Source organism: Onychomys torridus, chromosome 13, assembly GCF_903995425.1.
Source record: "Onychomys torridus chromosome 13, mOncTor1.1, whole genome shotgun sequence".
In the NCBI taxonomy this organism is placed as follows: domain Eukaryota; kingdom Metazoa; phylum Chordata; class Mammalia; order Rodentia; family Cricetidae; genus Onychomys; species Onychomys torridus.
The window spans coordinates 50,078,424-50,094,353 of record NC_050455.1 but is presented as its reverse complement, the minus strand read 5'-3'; the positions used below and the strand labels follow the sequence as shown (position 1 = coordinate 50,094,353).

Here is a 15,930-nt window from a genome sequence, read left to right as displayed (position 1 = left end):
CCCATGGGTGAAAGATTGCCTGGAGAAAGGAAAATCCACTGACCATCATATCTATAAAATAAAAAAAATAAATAAAACCTAAAATGCTCAGAGGAGATTCTCACACCATCTGTGGTCAGTTGCACAGCCAGCATCTGCTTAGGTTTAGAAATCCTTACTGTGGCTCGACGGTGGCGTTTCTCCAGGCGGCCGCTAGGTGCCAGCATCAGCCTTCATTTTCCGTCTTTCAGTAACAAATTCAGCTTCGTTAGTGGGGAATGGAAGGGGCAGGTGTAGCTTTTGTACATCCTCTGTAGTATTGTCGGTCATTTCCCTCCCGCTTGGTGTGGTCCTGGGGCTGTAAAGGGATGCGTGAATGGCATCGTCAATGAGCACTCACAGTTGGGGCAACCGAGACTCAAAGAAGACGATGCCCGAGGTGCCAGGCCTTCCTGCCCGCTAGATCCCAAGGCTTGTGTGGGTTGCCCGAGGAGCTCTAAAGAGGTCATCCCGCTGCCTCTTTGTCCCAGGCTACCTAAACGTGCTGGTAAACCAAGGCTGGAAGGAACGGTGGTGCCGTCTCAAGTGCAACACTCTCTATTTCCACAAAGACCGCACAGACCTGCACACCCACGTGAACGCCATTGCCCTCGGGGGCTGTGAGGTAGCCCCAGGCTTCGGACCCAGGCACCCGTTTGCCTTCAGGATCCTGCGCAATCGGCAGGAGGTGGCCATCCTGGAGGTGAGAGGAGAGAGTCCAGGTAGCCAGGGGGTAGGGGGAAGGGCTGTAAGGGGGGGGGGGGGGGGGGTTGGTCTAGTTGCTAGTCTACCATAGGAACTTTGGAGGAAGAACCCAGCGTGCTTGTTAGGTAACACAGGGGACACCAGGTCTGCTGGAATTCCAAATAAACAAGGACTCGTGTTTTTAATATGGAAGTATCCCGGACAGTTCGGAGACACACCTGCACTGAAGTTATTTGTTGTTTATCTGAAGTTCAAACCTAACAGAGCACTCTGTGTTTTTATACCCTAATTCTGGCAGTCCTAATTCTACAGCCCAGGTTTGCTTATTTGCCCTGACCTTGAAGTTCCAGGTCCAACAGACATCTCCTGTGGTCTGACTGGGATCTGATTCTGGAGTTCTCTCTCAGACCTTCCCAGCAGGAACCATGGACCTCAGAAAACCACTGCCCTTCAGGGTGCCAATCCCTCCCACTGAGCAACTCCAGGCTCTACAAAGAGTTTCCCCACACTGAGTGAAAATCCTTCCAGCTCCCTACTGGCAGGGACACGGTCATATTTTTGTACGATATTTACTTTTCTAGATCCCTGCACAGTGTCCAGCACACACTGAGCTCAGCAAGCTCATGTTGAACAATACGTGAGTGGCGTCTGCTCCTTGCCCTTCCTACCTGTGGGCACCGCCCTCCTCCCGGAGATTGTCCAGAGCATACATACAGACAACCCTCCGTGCGACAGCCCTTTGGATGTTTAGAACTCAGAATGTTGACACAGGAGGAAAGTTCAAATGTCCACCTCCCCATGTTATAGACAAACAGAGGCCAGGGCAGCTATGTGCTTTTTTTCAAGGCTCCAAAGTGCTGGGAACCTCTCCATCTGCCTCTGTTTTTTCAGTTTCAACTATTATCTCTGCATCTTCCTGTTGAACCTCTTATTTTCCTTAATGTACACAGAGTTTTCCAAGGTTCTTCCCCCCCCCCTTTAAAATTTAAGTTTGCCACTACTAGCTAACTGATTTTGTGGTAATGTTCTTTAAATCAGAATTAGGGATATGTTTAACTAGCCAGCAGTTTGTTCTGGGGAATTTTCCTATAAGTGGTACTATAATGCTTTGGGAATTACAGTTTAAGAAAAATTTGAGTTATATGAGCAATTTCCTATTTAGAGAATTAATTATAAGTATGGAGGCTTGGAGAGATGGGTCAGCAGTTAAAAGCATTTGCTGAGTTGGTGGAGAAGCCTGTCGTGATTCCTAGCACACACAAAGGGACTCACAACCATCTTTAACTCGAGTTCCAGGGGATTAGATGCCCTCTTCTGGCTTCTGCAGACACCAGGCATTAATGCAGCACACAGACAAAACAATCAGTCATACACTTAACATAAAAATAACTTAAAAACAATGTATGTTTTCAGGCTGGGGATGTGGCTCACTAGTAAAGCCAGGCCTTGAATACACAAGGCACCCCGGGTTTGATCCCCAGCATGGAAGAAAGAGAGGGAAGGAAGAAGTTTTGAGAACACCTAAATGTTGTTTTTACCCAAATAGTCAGATGTAAAAGACCAGAGGGTGGAGAGTAGGGGTGTGCCATCTTGCAGAAGTAATCAAGGAGGACCCCCTAGAGGAAGTAGTTTTTTTGAGCAGATACTGGAGAGAATTCAGGAGCCTCAGGTTTCTGTATGTGTGTCTAGTCTAATTCTTCTTCCATCACTAAGTACTTAGTACTTATAAACATTTTTGGGTTTCTCTGACGTGAGCAAGCAGCCAGAAGGCTTCACGGGGCGAAAGTGAACTCCACTGTGCCTCTTCTCCCCAGGCAAGCTGTTCAGAAGACATGGGCCGCTGGCTTGGGCTGCTGCTGGTGGAAATGGGCTCCAAAGTCACCCCAGAGGCCCTGCACTATGACTACGTGGACGTGGAGACCCTAACCAGCATTGTCAGTGCTGGGCGCAACTCCTTCCTGTAAGGGTAGTTCCGTGGCCCACTGCCGCCGGGGATGGGAGTGGGGTGAGGGGGTGAATCCTACCTCCATTTCCAGGCTCTGCATGCAGTCTAAGCACTGGGTGGAGGGGAGAGGCAAGCTCAGGAAGACTTCTTCCTTGGGAAGGATGGCATGCTCTTCACCAGTGTGGGGAAGCATGAGCGGCTGCTTGCCATCCTGAAACCTGTCTTCTGACTTACAAAGGGCGATGTTATGAGCCACCTGTTGTCGAAGCTGTGATACTCACACGAGCCTATGCAGCCCTCTCAAGCACATGACCTTTCTATATACATTAAAAACTGTGGCCAGGGGCTGGAGATGGCTCAGTGGTAAGAGCACAGACTGTCCTGCCAGGGGAGCTGGGTTCAGTTCCCAGCACCCACATGGCAGCTCACACCTGTCTGTAACTCCAGTTCTAGGGGATCTGACACCCTCACAGACATATGTGTGGGCACCAGTGCACATAAAAAAAAAACGAGTAAAAATTAAAACACAAAAACTGCTGCCAGCATCCAGTGAGCGAAGACGGGAAGGCAGCGTAAGGCACAAGGTGTCACCAGCATCATTGTACCTTTCATGTTCTAGGTATGCACGATCCTGCCAGGATCAGTGGCCTGAGCCCCGTGTCTACGATGAGGTTCCTTATGAAAAGGTGCAGGTACGGTCTTTTCACACTGCTTAGTAACACGCCGAAGGCTGTCGTCCATTTCTTCACTAAACCTGTCTGCTCTCGGCAGCATGCCCTGTGCCTTCTCCTGGGGAAGAACCAGAAGCCAGGCCCATTGCAACCAGATACGAGCAGGTGGCCTTGCATCTAGAGGAGAGGGAGTAAAGCCACTGAGGGCACGGCACGTCTGTGAGCCAGGACCCTGCCTGGACTAGACAATACTTTGAGTTCTCACTTCCATGATCCCCCTTTTCTAGAAACATCCCCAGCCTGCCCCTTTTGTTGCCAAGGTCTTTCTTGAATGCACCTTGAAGGTTTTGCTCAGTTGCAGAGACACTAGCCGCTGAGCGGCTTAGCACTTCAGATATAGCTGGGCAGTGGTGGCGCACACCTTTAATCCCAGCACTTGAGAGGCAGAGGCAGGTGAATCTCTGAGTTTGAGGCCAGCCTGGTCTACAGAGTGAGTTCCAGGACAGCCAGAGCTACATAGGGAGACCCTGTATCAAAAAACAAACAAACGAACAAACAAAAACTGGCATTTCAGATAGGAAGGCTAGAGTTAGAAGGACCTCAGCTTTTCAGAACCCCCTGCTTCCCACTTCCAACCTCCATGTGGGTGTGTGGGTCCTTCTCTTCTCAGGAGTGTTTTGGAGAACAAAATGAAATGATTCATGTTAAAAAGAAAGATATTAGCACAGTGCCCAGGCAGTGGGACGTTCTGTCCAGAGAGATAATAGTGCCGCTCCTAGTATGATGGTTAAATGATGGTAGTGTATCACACTAGACCTCTAAGACCTTGACTGGACTTGGAGCATGGGAAACACTCTTTTTTTTTTTTTTTTTAAGGGGAAGATGGGATGAAGTTTTTTGTTGTTGTTCTTTTTAAAGATCTATTTATTTATTATGTATACAGTGTTCTGTCTGCATGTATGCCTGCAGGCCAGAAGAGGGCACCAAATCCCATTATAGATGGTTGTGAACCACCACGTGGTTGCTGGGAATTGAACTCAGGACCTCTGGAAGAGCAGTCCGTGCTCTTAACCTCTGAGCCATCTCTCCAGCCCCAGGATAGAGTTTTTATTTGTACTTATTTATGTCTTTTTAGGTATGAGAGCTCTGTCTGCGTGCATGCCAGAGAAAGCTTCAGATCCCATTATAGATGGTTGTGAGCCGCCATGTGGTGGCTGGGACTTGAACTCAGGACCTTTGGGAGAGCAGCTAGTGCTCTTAACCTCGGAGCCATCTCTCCAGCCCCGGGAAATACCCTTAAAGCACGGATATGCAGCCAGTTCACATTGTGTCACTTCCATCTGTCATTGGCACCTCCCTTCCATGCCATTGCATCCCTCCTTTCCTCCTCTTCTGAGGGAAGACTGTGTTAGCAACTCAGAAAACAGAAGAATGCTTTCAAATGATAGGAGGACGAAGTGCCTGTAATAAAGACAGTCACCCAGTTTCCTGAGCCCCTCATTTGTCCTCTCAGAGAGTACTCCCACAGAGAGATATGAGGTTCGAATATACTGCTAGCGAAGGTAGTCTGTAAACCGCAGAGTGCTGCACAAGTCTGTATATGTAAGGCCAAGATCTCAAAAGTGCTTGTCAGAAGCTCCCTGTCTGAATGGGTTGAACCCTGCCTGCGTTATAACCTTCTGCCTCTATCCCCCTTGCCCAGGATGAGGAGCCCCAGCGTCCCACCGGGGCTCAGGTGAAGCGTCACGCCTCCTCCTGCAGTGAGAAGTCCCATCGTGTGGACCCACAGGTCAAAGTCAAGCGCCACGCCTCCAGTGAGTCACGTGGTCCCTTCCTGCTCAAGGGAGGTAGAGTAGAACATGGCGGGGCTCTCAATACAAGATTCTCCCGGGGGTAAGGTAGTAAAATGAGAAGAAGCAGTCCATCAGGAAATACTCTACCCTAAGGAAAGTAGTGGGGGCTGGGCAGTGTGGGAGCACCTGCCGGGTATGGTGAGACCTAAGGTCGCAGTCCCCAGCACAGCAAGAGAAACAAGAAGAAAGTAACAACACAAGGGTGGTAAGGGAGAGGTGAATAGTGGAGGGAGCTTTGCAGAGAGACCAGAGTGCTTAGGTCCTAACTCCAGGGGTAGACCCTACTTGGCTTACCCAGGAGACCTCACTCAGCTTTTACTGATTGCTCAAAAGGCCAAAAGTGAAAGTTCATGTGAATTCTTTTTTATTTTTGAGACAGGGTTTCCCTGTGTAGCCCTGGCTGCTCTGGATCTCACGCTGTAGACCAGGTTAGCCTTGAACTCAGAGATCCACCTGCCTCTGCCTCCTGGGTGGTGGGATTAAAGGCATGTGTCACCACCACCCATCAAGTGAATTCTTAATATTAGCTGCTAATTTAAATGTTTCTATACTGCATGTGTATTATCTGTAAAATAGTTGAGTGTTTAAAGGTATATTAGCATATACAGGTAAGTGGGGGGGGGGGTATGTGCGCGCGCGCGCATGTGTGTATATAGAGAGCTCATCTCTAAGCCTGTCTTCTCCAAAGGACCAGAGTTTGTGATCTCTGATCTAGGGTAGTAAGCAAATAACCAATCCCTCCGCAGTCCCTGAGCAGGGGTGCCACAAGATCCACCGTTCACTTCTATCTCCCATCTGTGCTCTCCATTGAGGCCATCGAGAGCAAGCCAGCTTCCTACAGGACAACGTGCTGCTTCTTAAGGTGTCTTTCCCTGCACCTGGACAGTCTAGTCTTTGCTTTTTGAAGACATCTTTAAAAAGGAAAAAACAAATTCTGGCTGAGCAGTGGTGGTGCACACCTTTAATCCCAGCACCCGGGAGGCAGAGGCAGGTGGATCTCTGTGAGTTCGAGGCCAGCCTAGGCTACAGAGTGAGGTCCAGGACAGCCAGGACTGTTACATAGAGAAACCTTGTCTCGGGGAAAGAAAAACAAAAACAACAAACTTTTCTGTCCTCTCCCTCCATTGCGTTAGTATAAATCATTGCTGCTGAGACTCAGGAGATCTGTCTTCATTCTTACTTGACTGTGACACTGCTATGTAACTTTGAACAAGTCCTTTCTCCTGTCTGGTTCCCTCAGAATGAGAGAGGGATGCAGTGTTCTTGTGATGCTTCATGCTTAGGCACTGGAAACACGGGGCTTTGAAAAGGCCTGTTTGAAAATGGAAACTGTTCTTCGTAATTGACACGCTGCACTCCCAGCGCTCAGGAGACAAAGACAGGAGAATCACTACAAGCCGCAGGCCAGCCTTGTCTGCATAAATAAAAAGGCCAGCCAGTGCTGCACAGTGAGACCCTGTCATGAAAATATAAATTCACTGGGCACAGTGGCTCACACCTTGAATCCCAGCACTCCAGAGGCAGAAGCAGGCAGATCTCTGTGAGTTTGAGATCAACCTGGTCTGCATAGTGAGTTCCAGGACAGCCAGAGCTCCACAATGAGACTTTATCTTGAATTGAATGAATGAGTGAATGAGTGGATGAATAGATAGATAGATAGATAGATAGATAGATAGGTAGGTAGGTAGGTAGGTAGGTAGATAAAATCAATGGATAAGCAAAGTAGAAAATTGAAGTCAACATATCACAAAATATCAACAACAACAACAAAAAGTAAAAAACCTAGACCTGTTTCTTTAAATCAAATCTTTCACAAGAGCCCAGATTGTAAGAGCTGTGAAAATGGGACTGGTCCGGCCGAGGCCCATTGGCCTCCCCATCCCCATCCCAGGGGCCTGTAAGTCACAGGTTTCCTGGAGAGACTAGAAGCCACATGGAATGTAGTCCAGTAACATCCTGAGGCACACAGGAGGAAAGCTGCTCTGGTCCTCAGTCTGCTGTAACAAAATGTCGTAAGCTAGATGACCTTTTTAAAAACAACAGCTTGTTTCTCCTAGCTTTGGAAGCCAGAGTCCAAGTCAGCAGGCATGGTGTCTGGGCATTCCCTGTTGCACAGATGGCTAGCTTGCTCTCTTCTGAGGCTGCTGATGCCACATGCAAAGATTCTGTGCTTGTGACCTTATCACCTAGAGTAAGACAGACACATGTTCAACTTGTCTCTAGAGCCATAAACAGTGGGACCTAACCTTTCGATGCCTGGTTTCCTTGGCAGTAAAACAGAGTAATAAACAAACAGCTAATAGTAAGTAGAACCAAATAAGTTGCATAATGAATAATAAAACAGGACGATTAAATGGGAATTCAAGCAAGTGGCTGAGTGTAGCATACACTGAGTGAGCAACATGGTTCTGGGTACTTGCTGTGTGCCATTGTGTTGGACCTACAGTACGCTCTTGGGGCTTTCTCTCTTCCTACCCTTCCCCAGCAATACAATTAGCAGGGCCTGACACTAGCCTGGGTCTGATCTGAGTTATATGTCGATATCTTCTTTTATCATAAATACCCGAGACTTGACTTATTCAAAGCACATTCTCTACAAAGCAAAATGGGTTATATATACATCACAAATTTTGCTTGATTATAGGATACTATTATCATTATTTCCTAACATTTACTAAGCACTCATCATTTGCCAGGTACTATATTAAGTACTTTTCCTTGATTATCGCATTTAAACCTCACTGCATGCTGGAAGCTGTTAGCAGTGTCTTTATTTGTGCATAAGGGCACTGAGGCTTTGGGGAAAGGCACAAAAGCACACCAGTCGTTTGGTGTGACATCACACACCCAGTAAGGAAGGAACGCAAACCCTGATCCGCCTGGGTCCGAGTTCCTGTGCTGTGCAGCCTCCCTGTTCCTTCTATTCCTCGGCAGATTCACGCCAAATACACTTAAATGAGTGAGCCTAAACATCCCTGTGTTGCAGGTGAAGTTGAGGTAAGAGGCACGCTAACACCCCACGTGTCTCTCACCAGAGGTCAGACCTGAGGACCTCCTGCTGTCCTGTATCTCTGTAGGTGCCAATCAATACAAATATGGCAAGAACCGGGCTGAGGAGGATGCCCGCAGGTACCTGGTAGAAAAAGAGAGGCTGGAGAAAGAGAAGGAGCTGATTCGGACGGAACTCATGGCTTTGCGACAGGAGAAGAAGGAGCTGAAGGAAGCCATCCGTAACAACCCAGGTACCTACCCTACGTGCGTGCACATGGGTGTCCCAGCCTGAGAGCTCTCCTGGCACAATAAGGGGTGGCCTCTTACACAGATTTCCTAGTTTCCCACCCAGAAGAGGTAGGCTTTGCCCCCTTCTCCTCCTCTGTATCATTCATTGTGATTAAAGAAAGGGCTGGCAGTTTAGTAAGTGCTTCCAGATAGCGCATGGAGAGCAAGCACCCAGTACTGTGGACCTCACTGTGGTAAGAGATGACCTGCCTACAGCAGTGGAGAGCAGAAGCATGCTTTGGCGTCTCGGAAGTAAGACTATTTGGGCCCCGCATTCATTCACTTAGATGTAAGACAGTGGCCCAGGGCTAGGTGTGATGAACAATGGTATTTTCCAGGATCCTCTTCTGAAATCCAGAGACCTCAACAGGCCTTGCCTGCTCTGGGCTTCTCTAACCCCATTTTCCACTGTGTTTCTTTGAATTCTTACCTACTGGAGTTCACCACACTTCTGTCTGGGTTTCTCCCACGTGTTCTGGGGAATAGGAAGTCCTGCCTAGAACACACATGGCCCTTTTGGAGCATAGAACCTATGGGCCCTTCCCTAAGAACAAAACACTACGTCAAAATGGTCCAGGTGAATTCAGTGGCCCAACCCTATCTGTGGTCCAATCCGTGGATCGCAATGGACCTAAGATGAGGACCTTCTGGTCAACCAGAGAATGAACACATGGAGCCATGTGTGGTGATGCACACCTCTAGTCCCAACACTCAGGTGGCAGAGGCAAACAGATCTCTATGAATTGGAGGCCAGCTTTGTCTACATAGCAAGTTCTAGGACAGCCAAGGTTACACAGTGAGACCCTGTATCAAAAAAAAAAAAAAAATTGAAAGAGAATAATACACAGGAGGATGGCAAGGGAAAGCAGTTTGGTTTCAGTGGGGCTAGGGATGTAACTCAGTGGTAGAGCACTTGTCTAGCATGTGTAAGGCCCTGGACTCAATCACTCAAACAAATAAACAAAGGACAGGAACTTTTCAGAAGTAAGAACCATGATTTGGAGCAGACTGGGTATCCTAGCCAACGTTTTTGTCTATATTAATTTGCAGTATACATAAGTTGTTATATTTATTACTTTTACTTATATTTGTCTTACACATATACATATAAGATTCATATAAGTAGAAATGTTTGCCTATTTTTTTTCACTGATCTATCCCAAGGGTCTAGGACAGTGGTATGTAGTAAGAACTCAATAAACAACTGCTACAGCAATGAACAGATGCAGTCAGCATGACTATAAAACCTTCTAATGGAAGTTCAAGGATGGAGATGATTCTGGACTGAGCTGGAGCTGTGGCTCATTGGTATAATGCCTGCCTGGCATTCACAAAGCCCTAGGTTCAATCTCCAGAACCACATAAACCAGGCATGGCAGCACACACCATAATCCCAGCACTTTAGAGGCAGGCATTTCCACTGTCAGTCTGAGGCAAGCCTGGGCTACCCGAGACCCTATTTTTTTGTGGGTGTTTTAAGATTTTTTTTTTAAATAGGGGCCTCTGGGTGTAGCTCTGTGGCAGAGTTCTTCCTAGTATGCAAGCCCTTAGGTTCAATCTCCACCCTCCACTCCCTCACACACAAATGGAGCTTCTTAGCATGACAGAAGTATTAATGAAGATTTGTCAGCTTAAACTAAATAAGTGGCAAGGTTCTCCCAGAAAACCCAGTCCGTGGAAAGTGCTGTACTATGATTCTAGTACACAAGTAACAGAAACCAAAATCACACACAAAAATGCAAACTGAAAACTGGGAGATCAGATATGTGTGGTGAAGTATAGGAAAACACATGATTTCATTCTCTTCCCCTCTGTGGTGACATAGTGGCTGCACAGTACAAGCCTTTACCTAGTCCTCTGGACACTCCAGCAAAAGGGATGTCTTTTCCCAGTGACCACCACCAAAATCTCAGGATTCACTCCATTTTAGTTCTTAAACCAATCATTGTGAGCAGAAGATGAGAGGTCATCATGGGCCAGGCCCCTGAGTTACACAGGACCCAACCACTCAAACTATAGGGAAGGAGAGGGCAACATTGGTTTTGCAGTGGAATATTAGGGTACTGTTTCCTAAAGATGAAGGCTGGGTAGATGAGGGCCACACCGCAGGGTGTGGCTGGTAACCCACCTCAACACCTATCTTTTACCTGCACCCACACTGCTGGAAAGGCCCTCCAGGAGAGACAGATGGGACCTAAGGCCCCACAGACTTTCTCATCAGTGTCTCTGGACTCAGGAGCAAAGTTGAAGGCCTTGGAGGAGGCCGTGGCCACTCTAGAAGCACAGTGTCGTGCCAAGGAAGAGCAGAGGATTGACCTGGAACTGAAGCTGGTGGCTGTGAAGGAGCGCTTGCAACAGTCCCTGGCAGGGGGCCCGGCCCTGGGCTTGTCTATGAGCAGGAAGAACAAGAGCCAGGTGAGTCCAGTGCCTCCTCCATGGGGTAGCCACCTCCGGGCCCCTCACACACTGCCATAGGTTTGTTCTCACTCCCAGTTAGGACAGTCAAGTGTCTCCAGAAATGCCAGATGTCCCAAGGAGGGCAGGATTACCCCATCAGGAAGCATTGCTATAAATTACCAATGTTCATGTACATTCTTCGTCTGCATAGTACTGAACCACCAGAGAGAAAGAGAACACAGGCATATGTGTGTCCTTATTTGTGTAGTGACTGTCCCCTGCCCCAAATGTTTTGTGTTTTTATTAAGACTTGAGGGATAGGGGTGCAGTGCAATAGTAAAGCACATGCCTGGCTTGTATGAGGCATTGGGTTAGATCCCCAGCACCAAAAACAACCCGCAGGAGTTAGGCTGTGTATCATACCCCTAGCCTCTTACGGAGTCTGGATGGTAGGACTTAGCAAGTGTTTGCTGATTGATTAGGTGCCCTCCCTGCTTAGACAACCAAACTGACTTGTCTGGGAAGTATGAGCTGTCACTGGGAGCTGTGTTCCAAGCTACTCCGTGTGGGCAGACTGCACCCCATGGTCTGAAGCCACCCAAGGCTTCCTCTCTTTAGGGGCCTCCTCAGCTTCAGCTCACAGAGGGAGAACCTGATGCACAGAGACAGGGCTGGGAAAACAGCCAGAACCCCTTCCTTCCTCACAGCTGCTGCTGCTCAGCAGCACTCCCCCTGCCCCCCCCCCAACCTGTGAGCCTTTTGTTACCCTCCGGAGCTAGAAAAAAAAAAGTCTTTTCTAAATGCCTTGCAGGGTTAGCTGTTAAGGGTCACTGTTGCTGTGATGAAACATCATGACCACAAAGCAAGTTGGGGAGGAAAGGGTTTATTTGGCTTTATACTTCCACTTTGCTAGTCATCATAGAAGGAAGCCAGGACAAGAACTCAAACAAGACAGAAACCTGGAGGCAGGAGCTGATGCAGAGGCCGTAGGGGGCAGGGGGCTGCTTACTGGCTTGCTCAGCTTGCTTTCAGGGATGGCACCACCTACAATGGACTGGACCCTCTTCCATAAATCACTAATTAAGAAAATGCCTTACAGCCGCTCGGTGGTGGCGCACGCCTGTAATCCCAGCACTCAAGAGGCAGAGGCAGGCGGATATCTGTGAGTTTGAGGCCAGCCTGGTCTACAGAGCGAGTTCCAGGACAGCCAAGGCTACACAGAGAAACCTTGTCTTGAAAAACAGACAGCACACACACTTATGGAGTTGAATATTAAGCAATTATCTAGAAGATTTACCAGGTGAAGGTAGTGTAGACAATAAGACAATACTAGGGAGAAGTTAAGCACATATACACGCAGCTCTGGGTTTAGTCCTAGCAGCACTACCCAAAGGAAACAGTGTAGCTGTGGGATTTGAATCCGGCTCTCAGACTAAGCAACCATGCCACCTTGCACAGAAACTTGACCTTCCTGATTTCATCTATAAAATGGGGTGATTAATAAAGAGTTGTACTTCATGGGCTCATGGAAGAGCCCATCCATACAGTGCCTGCCTGGTGCATAGAGAGAGCTCTGTGATGTTACCTGTAACTGTCTTTACCCCCAGCCCCCAGCATCTTCTGCTCCTTGCCCTGTCCAGTGGCTTTTTTTTTTTTTGGTTTTGGTTTTGGTTTTGGTTTTTTGAGACAAGATTTCTCTGTGTAGCTTTGGACTCTATCCTGGAAGACAACTCAGGAAGCTGGGGATTAAAGGTGTGCGCCACCATCGACATCGCCATCACCACCACCACCACCTCCACCACCACCACCAGGCTGGCTGCCTAGTGCTTTCTAATTTAAAGCTCACTTACCCTTCTAAGTGCAGGTTGGGTACAAATGGACAGCACTGTATCTCACCTACTTAATGGTTGGGTTTTGTTTGCCATGAACAGGAAACTACAAATAAACCGCAGAGCAATTCCCCAGAGCAATCTCTCCCTGTCAACTGTGTTTCTGAGCTGAGGAAGAGGAGTCCATCCATTGTGACCTCCAACCAAGGAAGGGTGTTACAGAAGGCCAAGGTAAACCCAGAGAGCTTTCAGACATTGTGGGCTGTCCAGCCTGGGTCAATTCTGCCACTGAGACTGGAGAGCAGGCCCAACAATAACCGTGAAGAGTATCGCTGTGTCCCAATAACACTTTACTTAAGGGCACTGAAATTTCAATTCGGTATCACTTTTACTTGTCACAAAATACTGTTATTCTTTTGGTATCTTTTCCAAGGGCTTATAGATGTGATAAAATGTTCTTGGCTGATAGATTGTATGAAAGCAGATAAGCCAGATTGAGTCAACGGGCTACAGCCAGTTCCTCATCTGTAGACTTCAGACCATTGGAAGAACTGTGGATTTTAACAGACTGGGCAGATTTGAGCAGATTTTTTTTTAATGCCAAGTGCATTTTTCAAAGGCCATTTTGGGATTTGGAGAGATGGCTCAGTGGTTAAGAACACTTGTTCTTCCAGAGGACTGGGGTTCAATTCCCAGCACCCACCTAGTGGCTTACAGCCATCTGTAACTCCAGGGATCTGATACCCTCTTCTGACCTCCATGGGTACCAGACACACACGGTGCACAGACAGATACATGGGTAAAACATGCATACACATACAGTAAACAAATCAATAAAAAAATTACAAATACCCTGGCTAGGTATGTAATCCCAGCATTTTGGAGGCTGAAGCAGGAGGATCACAGTGAATTTGAGGCCAAGCTGATCTACCTACATAGTGAAACCTTGTCACCACCACTACACAACAAAAAGCTATCCTGACTACTCAGCTGAGAATGGAGAAAGGTCACAGAGTCTGGGGAGCAGGGCCCCATGGTCTCGGGCCTGGCCAGTGGAGCTACTCATACAGTGAGTGCAGTGAGTGCTCCAACCTACGGTCCCACTTAACCCTCCACACCTGATGGTTTTTCTTGTCTTTCTGTGCTTTAGGAATGGGAGATGAAGAAGACCTAGGAAGAGTGAGAATTCCATCCTGAAGGAGTATCAGCTTGTCCACCTAAGGAGGAAATGCTTTCTTCACAAAGACATCAGGAAAAGACTGGAGCACCCTAAAGACCATGATTGTCTGCATGATTTTAAGGGCTGTGGGAAGGGAGACGTGGAAAGCATCCTTCCGGCTTTACAAAGGGGAGAAGAGGGAGTGGTGGGAGATGGAACCATGCACAGCTGTAAAGGTTTTGTTGGGTCTCTTTGCCTTCGGAAGCAGTGAAAGCGCATGTGAACAAGCCATCCCATCCTTTCTCAGCATCCCAGTCACAGCCCTTAGGCAAAGGAAGACAGCAAAGAAGCACTGGTAATATCATGACAAAAGAAGACACTCCATCAACTGGAAACACTTAGGCAGCCCGCAACCCTGTTGGGCATTACAACCTCCGGGCAAGGGGAACGGACTGGAAAATCAATATATCCCTGCCTGCGCCACAGTGAACAAAGGCTACTGTGAACAAACAAATTCCACAGTCATTCTTCATCTGTTTTAGAGCCAGGCAAAGTACAGCCACTAGAACCTTCCAGGTTTGTGCATTTTAAAATCAGACTAGCTGAGTATTCAGAGTTGATCAGCTGGCCCATTTTAAACTCACAGTGGCACAAGTCTGAAGTTTGAATGCCCACACACTGTTGCGTGCATTGTTGGAGGGTGGAGTCATTTGCTGTCAGTCAAGTCCTTACCTAGTTAATGTGACACTGAGGCTCCTGGGGCTGTGGTTGGAAGACTGTCTTCAGCCTAATGAAGTCTTCATCTTGTACAAGGAGACCCACAAGCCTGTCTCAGTATCTGCTACGAAGTGAAACCATTGAGGAATACCAAGAGGATGGTGGCTCATTTCTGCCACAAGGGTGCTAAGCCTTTTCCAAACACTTGATATTTTTCTAGGACCTCAAGTCCTAGGCAACCTCTTTTCTATGCCATTCATGACTGTCTCAACACTGGGCTTTTAGGTCGATTTTTAACATATTCATCTCCAATAAAGATGAAACTGTTCAACTCTGAGAGGTAGCTGGCACTTGGGGAGTAGGGGGAAGCTGTGTGTCTCAGAATCACCAGCGGATGGTTTGCTAGTCTTGGTCTGTTACCCACCTAAGACTTAACATACTTCAGCCTCATTGAAACCTTACCAGTCTTTGAAGCAGCTGGAGACTGGAGCAGGCAAGTCACCTGACTGGTAGGACTTTAGGAGTCATGGTCCTGCATCCAGACAGGGCTGGCTGCTGCTAACTGCAGGATTGTCTCAGGAAAGTCATTCAAGCCCTCTGGCTTTCATTGTGAGAACAGGTTAAGTGATTGTACTCTCCTCCCAAGACTCCTGGTGGGTATTTAATGAGATAAATCATGAGAAGCATCTTCTATATTGTTTAAAGTTGAAAATGCCCAAGTCGGAAGTGGATTTTAGAATCAGTGAGATGAAAAAGGTCTGACTCAAAAACCTTTGTTTTTTCTGCTAAGGAAAAAAAAATGATTTAAATAGTAATGGCTCTCAAAAGGCATCCAATCCAAAGGGAGGGTTTTCATTCCAAATTGCACCCATGTCTTCAGTGACAAAGCCCACATTTGCCAGTGCTCCTTGTTAAGATGTATCTTCTAAATGGAGCCCACCGCTGTGTCGTATCTGTCACATTCTTTCTTGGGCAGTTATTTTAGGGTTAAATGCCTTTCCACAAGTGGATCTTGGGCTCAAAGAAGAAAGGGCCCTACATCATTAATCATTAACACACAGGAGGACATGCCACCTGTCAGGCACCAACAGCCTGTGTCACCTGAGGGCACACCCAGTGCTCGCCTTGACCTTCAGCTGCTGACTTCTTGAAAATGTTTCTCTGTAATAATTTTTCTGCATTTTACTTTTATCTTTTAAATAATGTAGCCAGAATCCAGCAAGATGTTTCGGAGGGTGTAAGGGGGCTTGCTGCCAAGCCTGAGGACCTGAGTTTAATCCTTAGAACCCATAAGAAAGGATGGAGAGAACCAACTCTCATAAGCAGCCCTCTGACCTACACACACACACACACACAC

At 47.5% G+C, this 15,930-nt stretch overlaps 1 protein-coding gene across 2 annotated transcripts in view; it reads left to right on the top strand.

The window, feature by feature from the left end:
• Afap1l1 (actin filament associated protein 1 like 1) overlaps positions 1-15,837 on the top strand; it is a 58,348-nt gene extending 42,511 nt beyond the window's left edge. For both annotated transcript variants that reach the window (XM_036205256.1, XM_036205257.1), the window contains exons 12-19: positions 510-721; positions 2,538-2,683; positions 3,288-3,360; positions 5,042-5,153; positions 8,270-8,434; positions 10,708-10,886; positions 12,800-12,928; positions 13,848-15,837. In XM_036205256.1, the coding sequence (XP_036061149.1) occupies positions 510-721; positions 2,538-2,683; positions 3,288-3,360; positions 5,042-5,153; positions 8,270-8,434; positions 10,708-10,886; positions 12,800-12,928; positions 13,848-13,871 (1,040 nt within the window). In that variant the 3' untranslated portion in view covers positions 13,872-15,837. The remainder of the gene's footprint in view (positions 1-509; positions 722-2,537; positions 2,684-3,287; positions 3,361-5,041; positions 5,154-8,269; positions 8,435-10,707; positions 10,887-12,799; positions 12,929-13,847) is intronic.
• Positions 15,838-15,930: the final 93 nt, after the last annotated feature.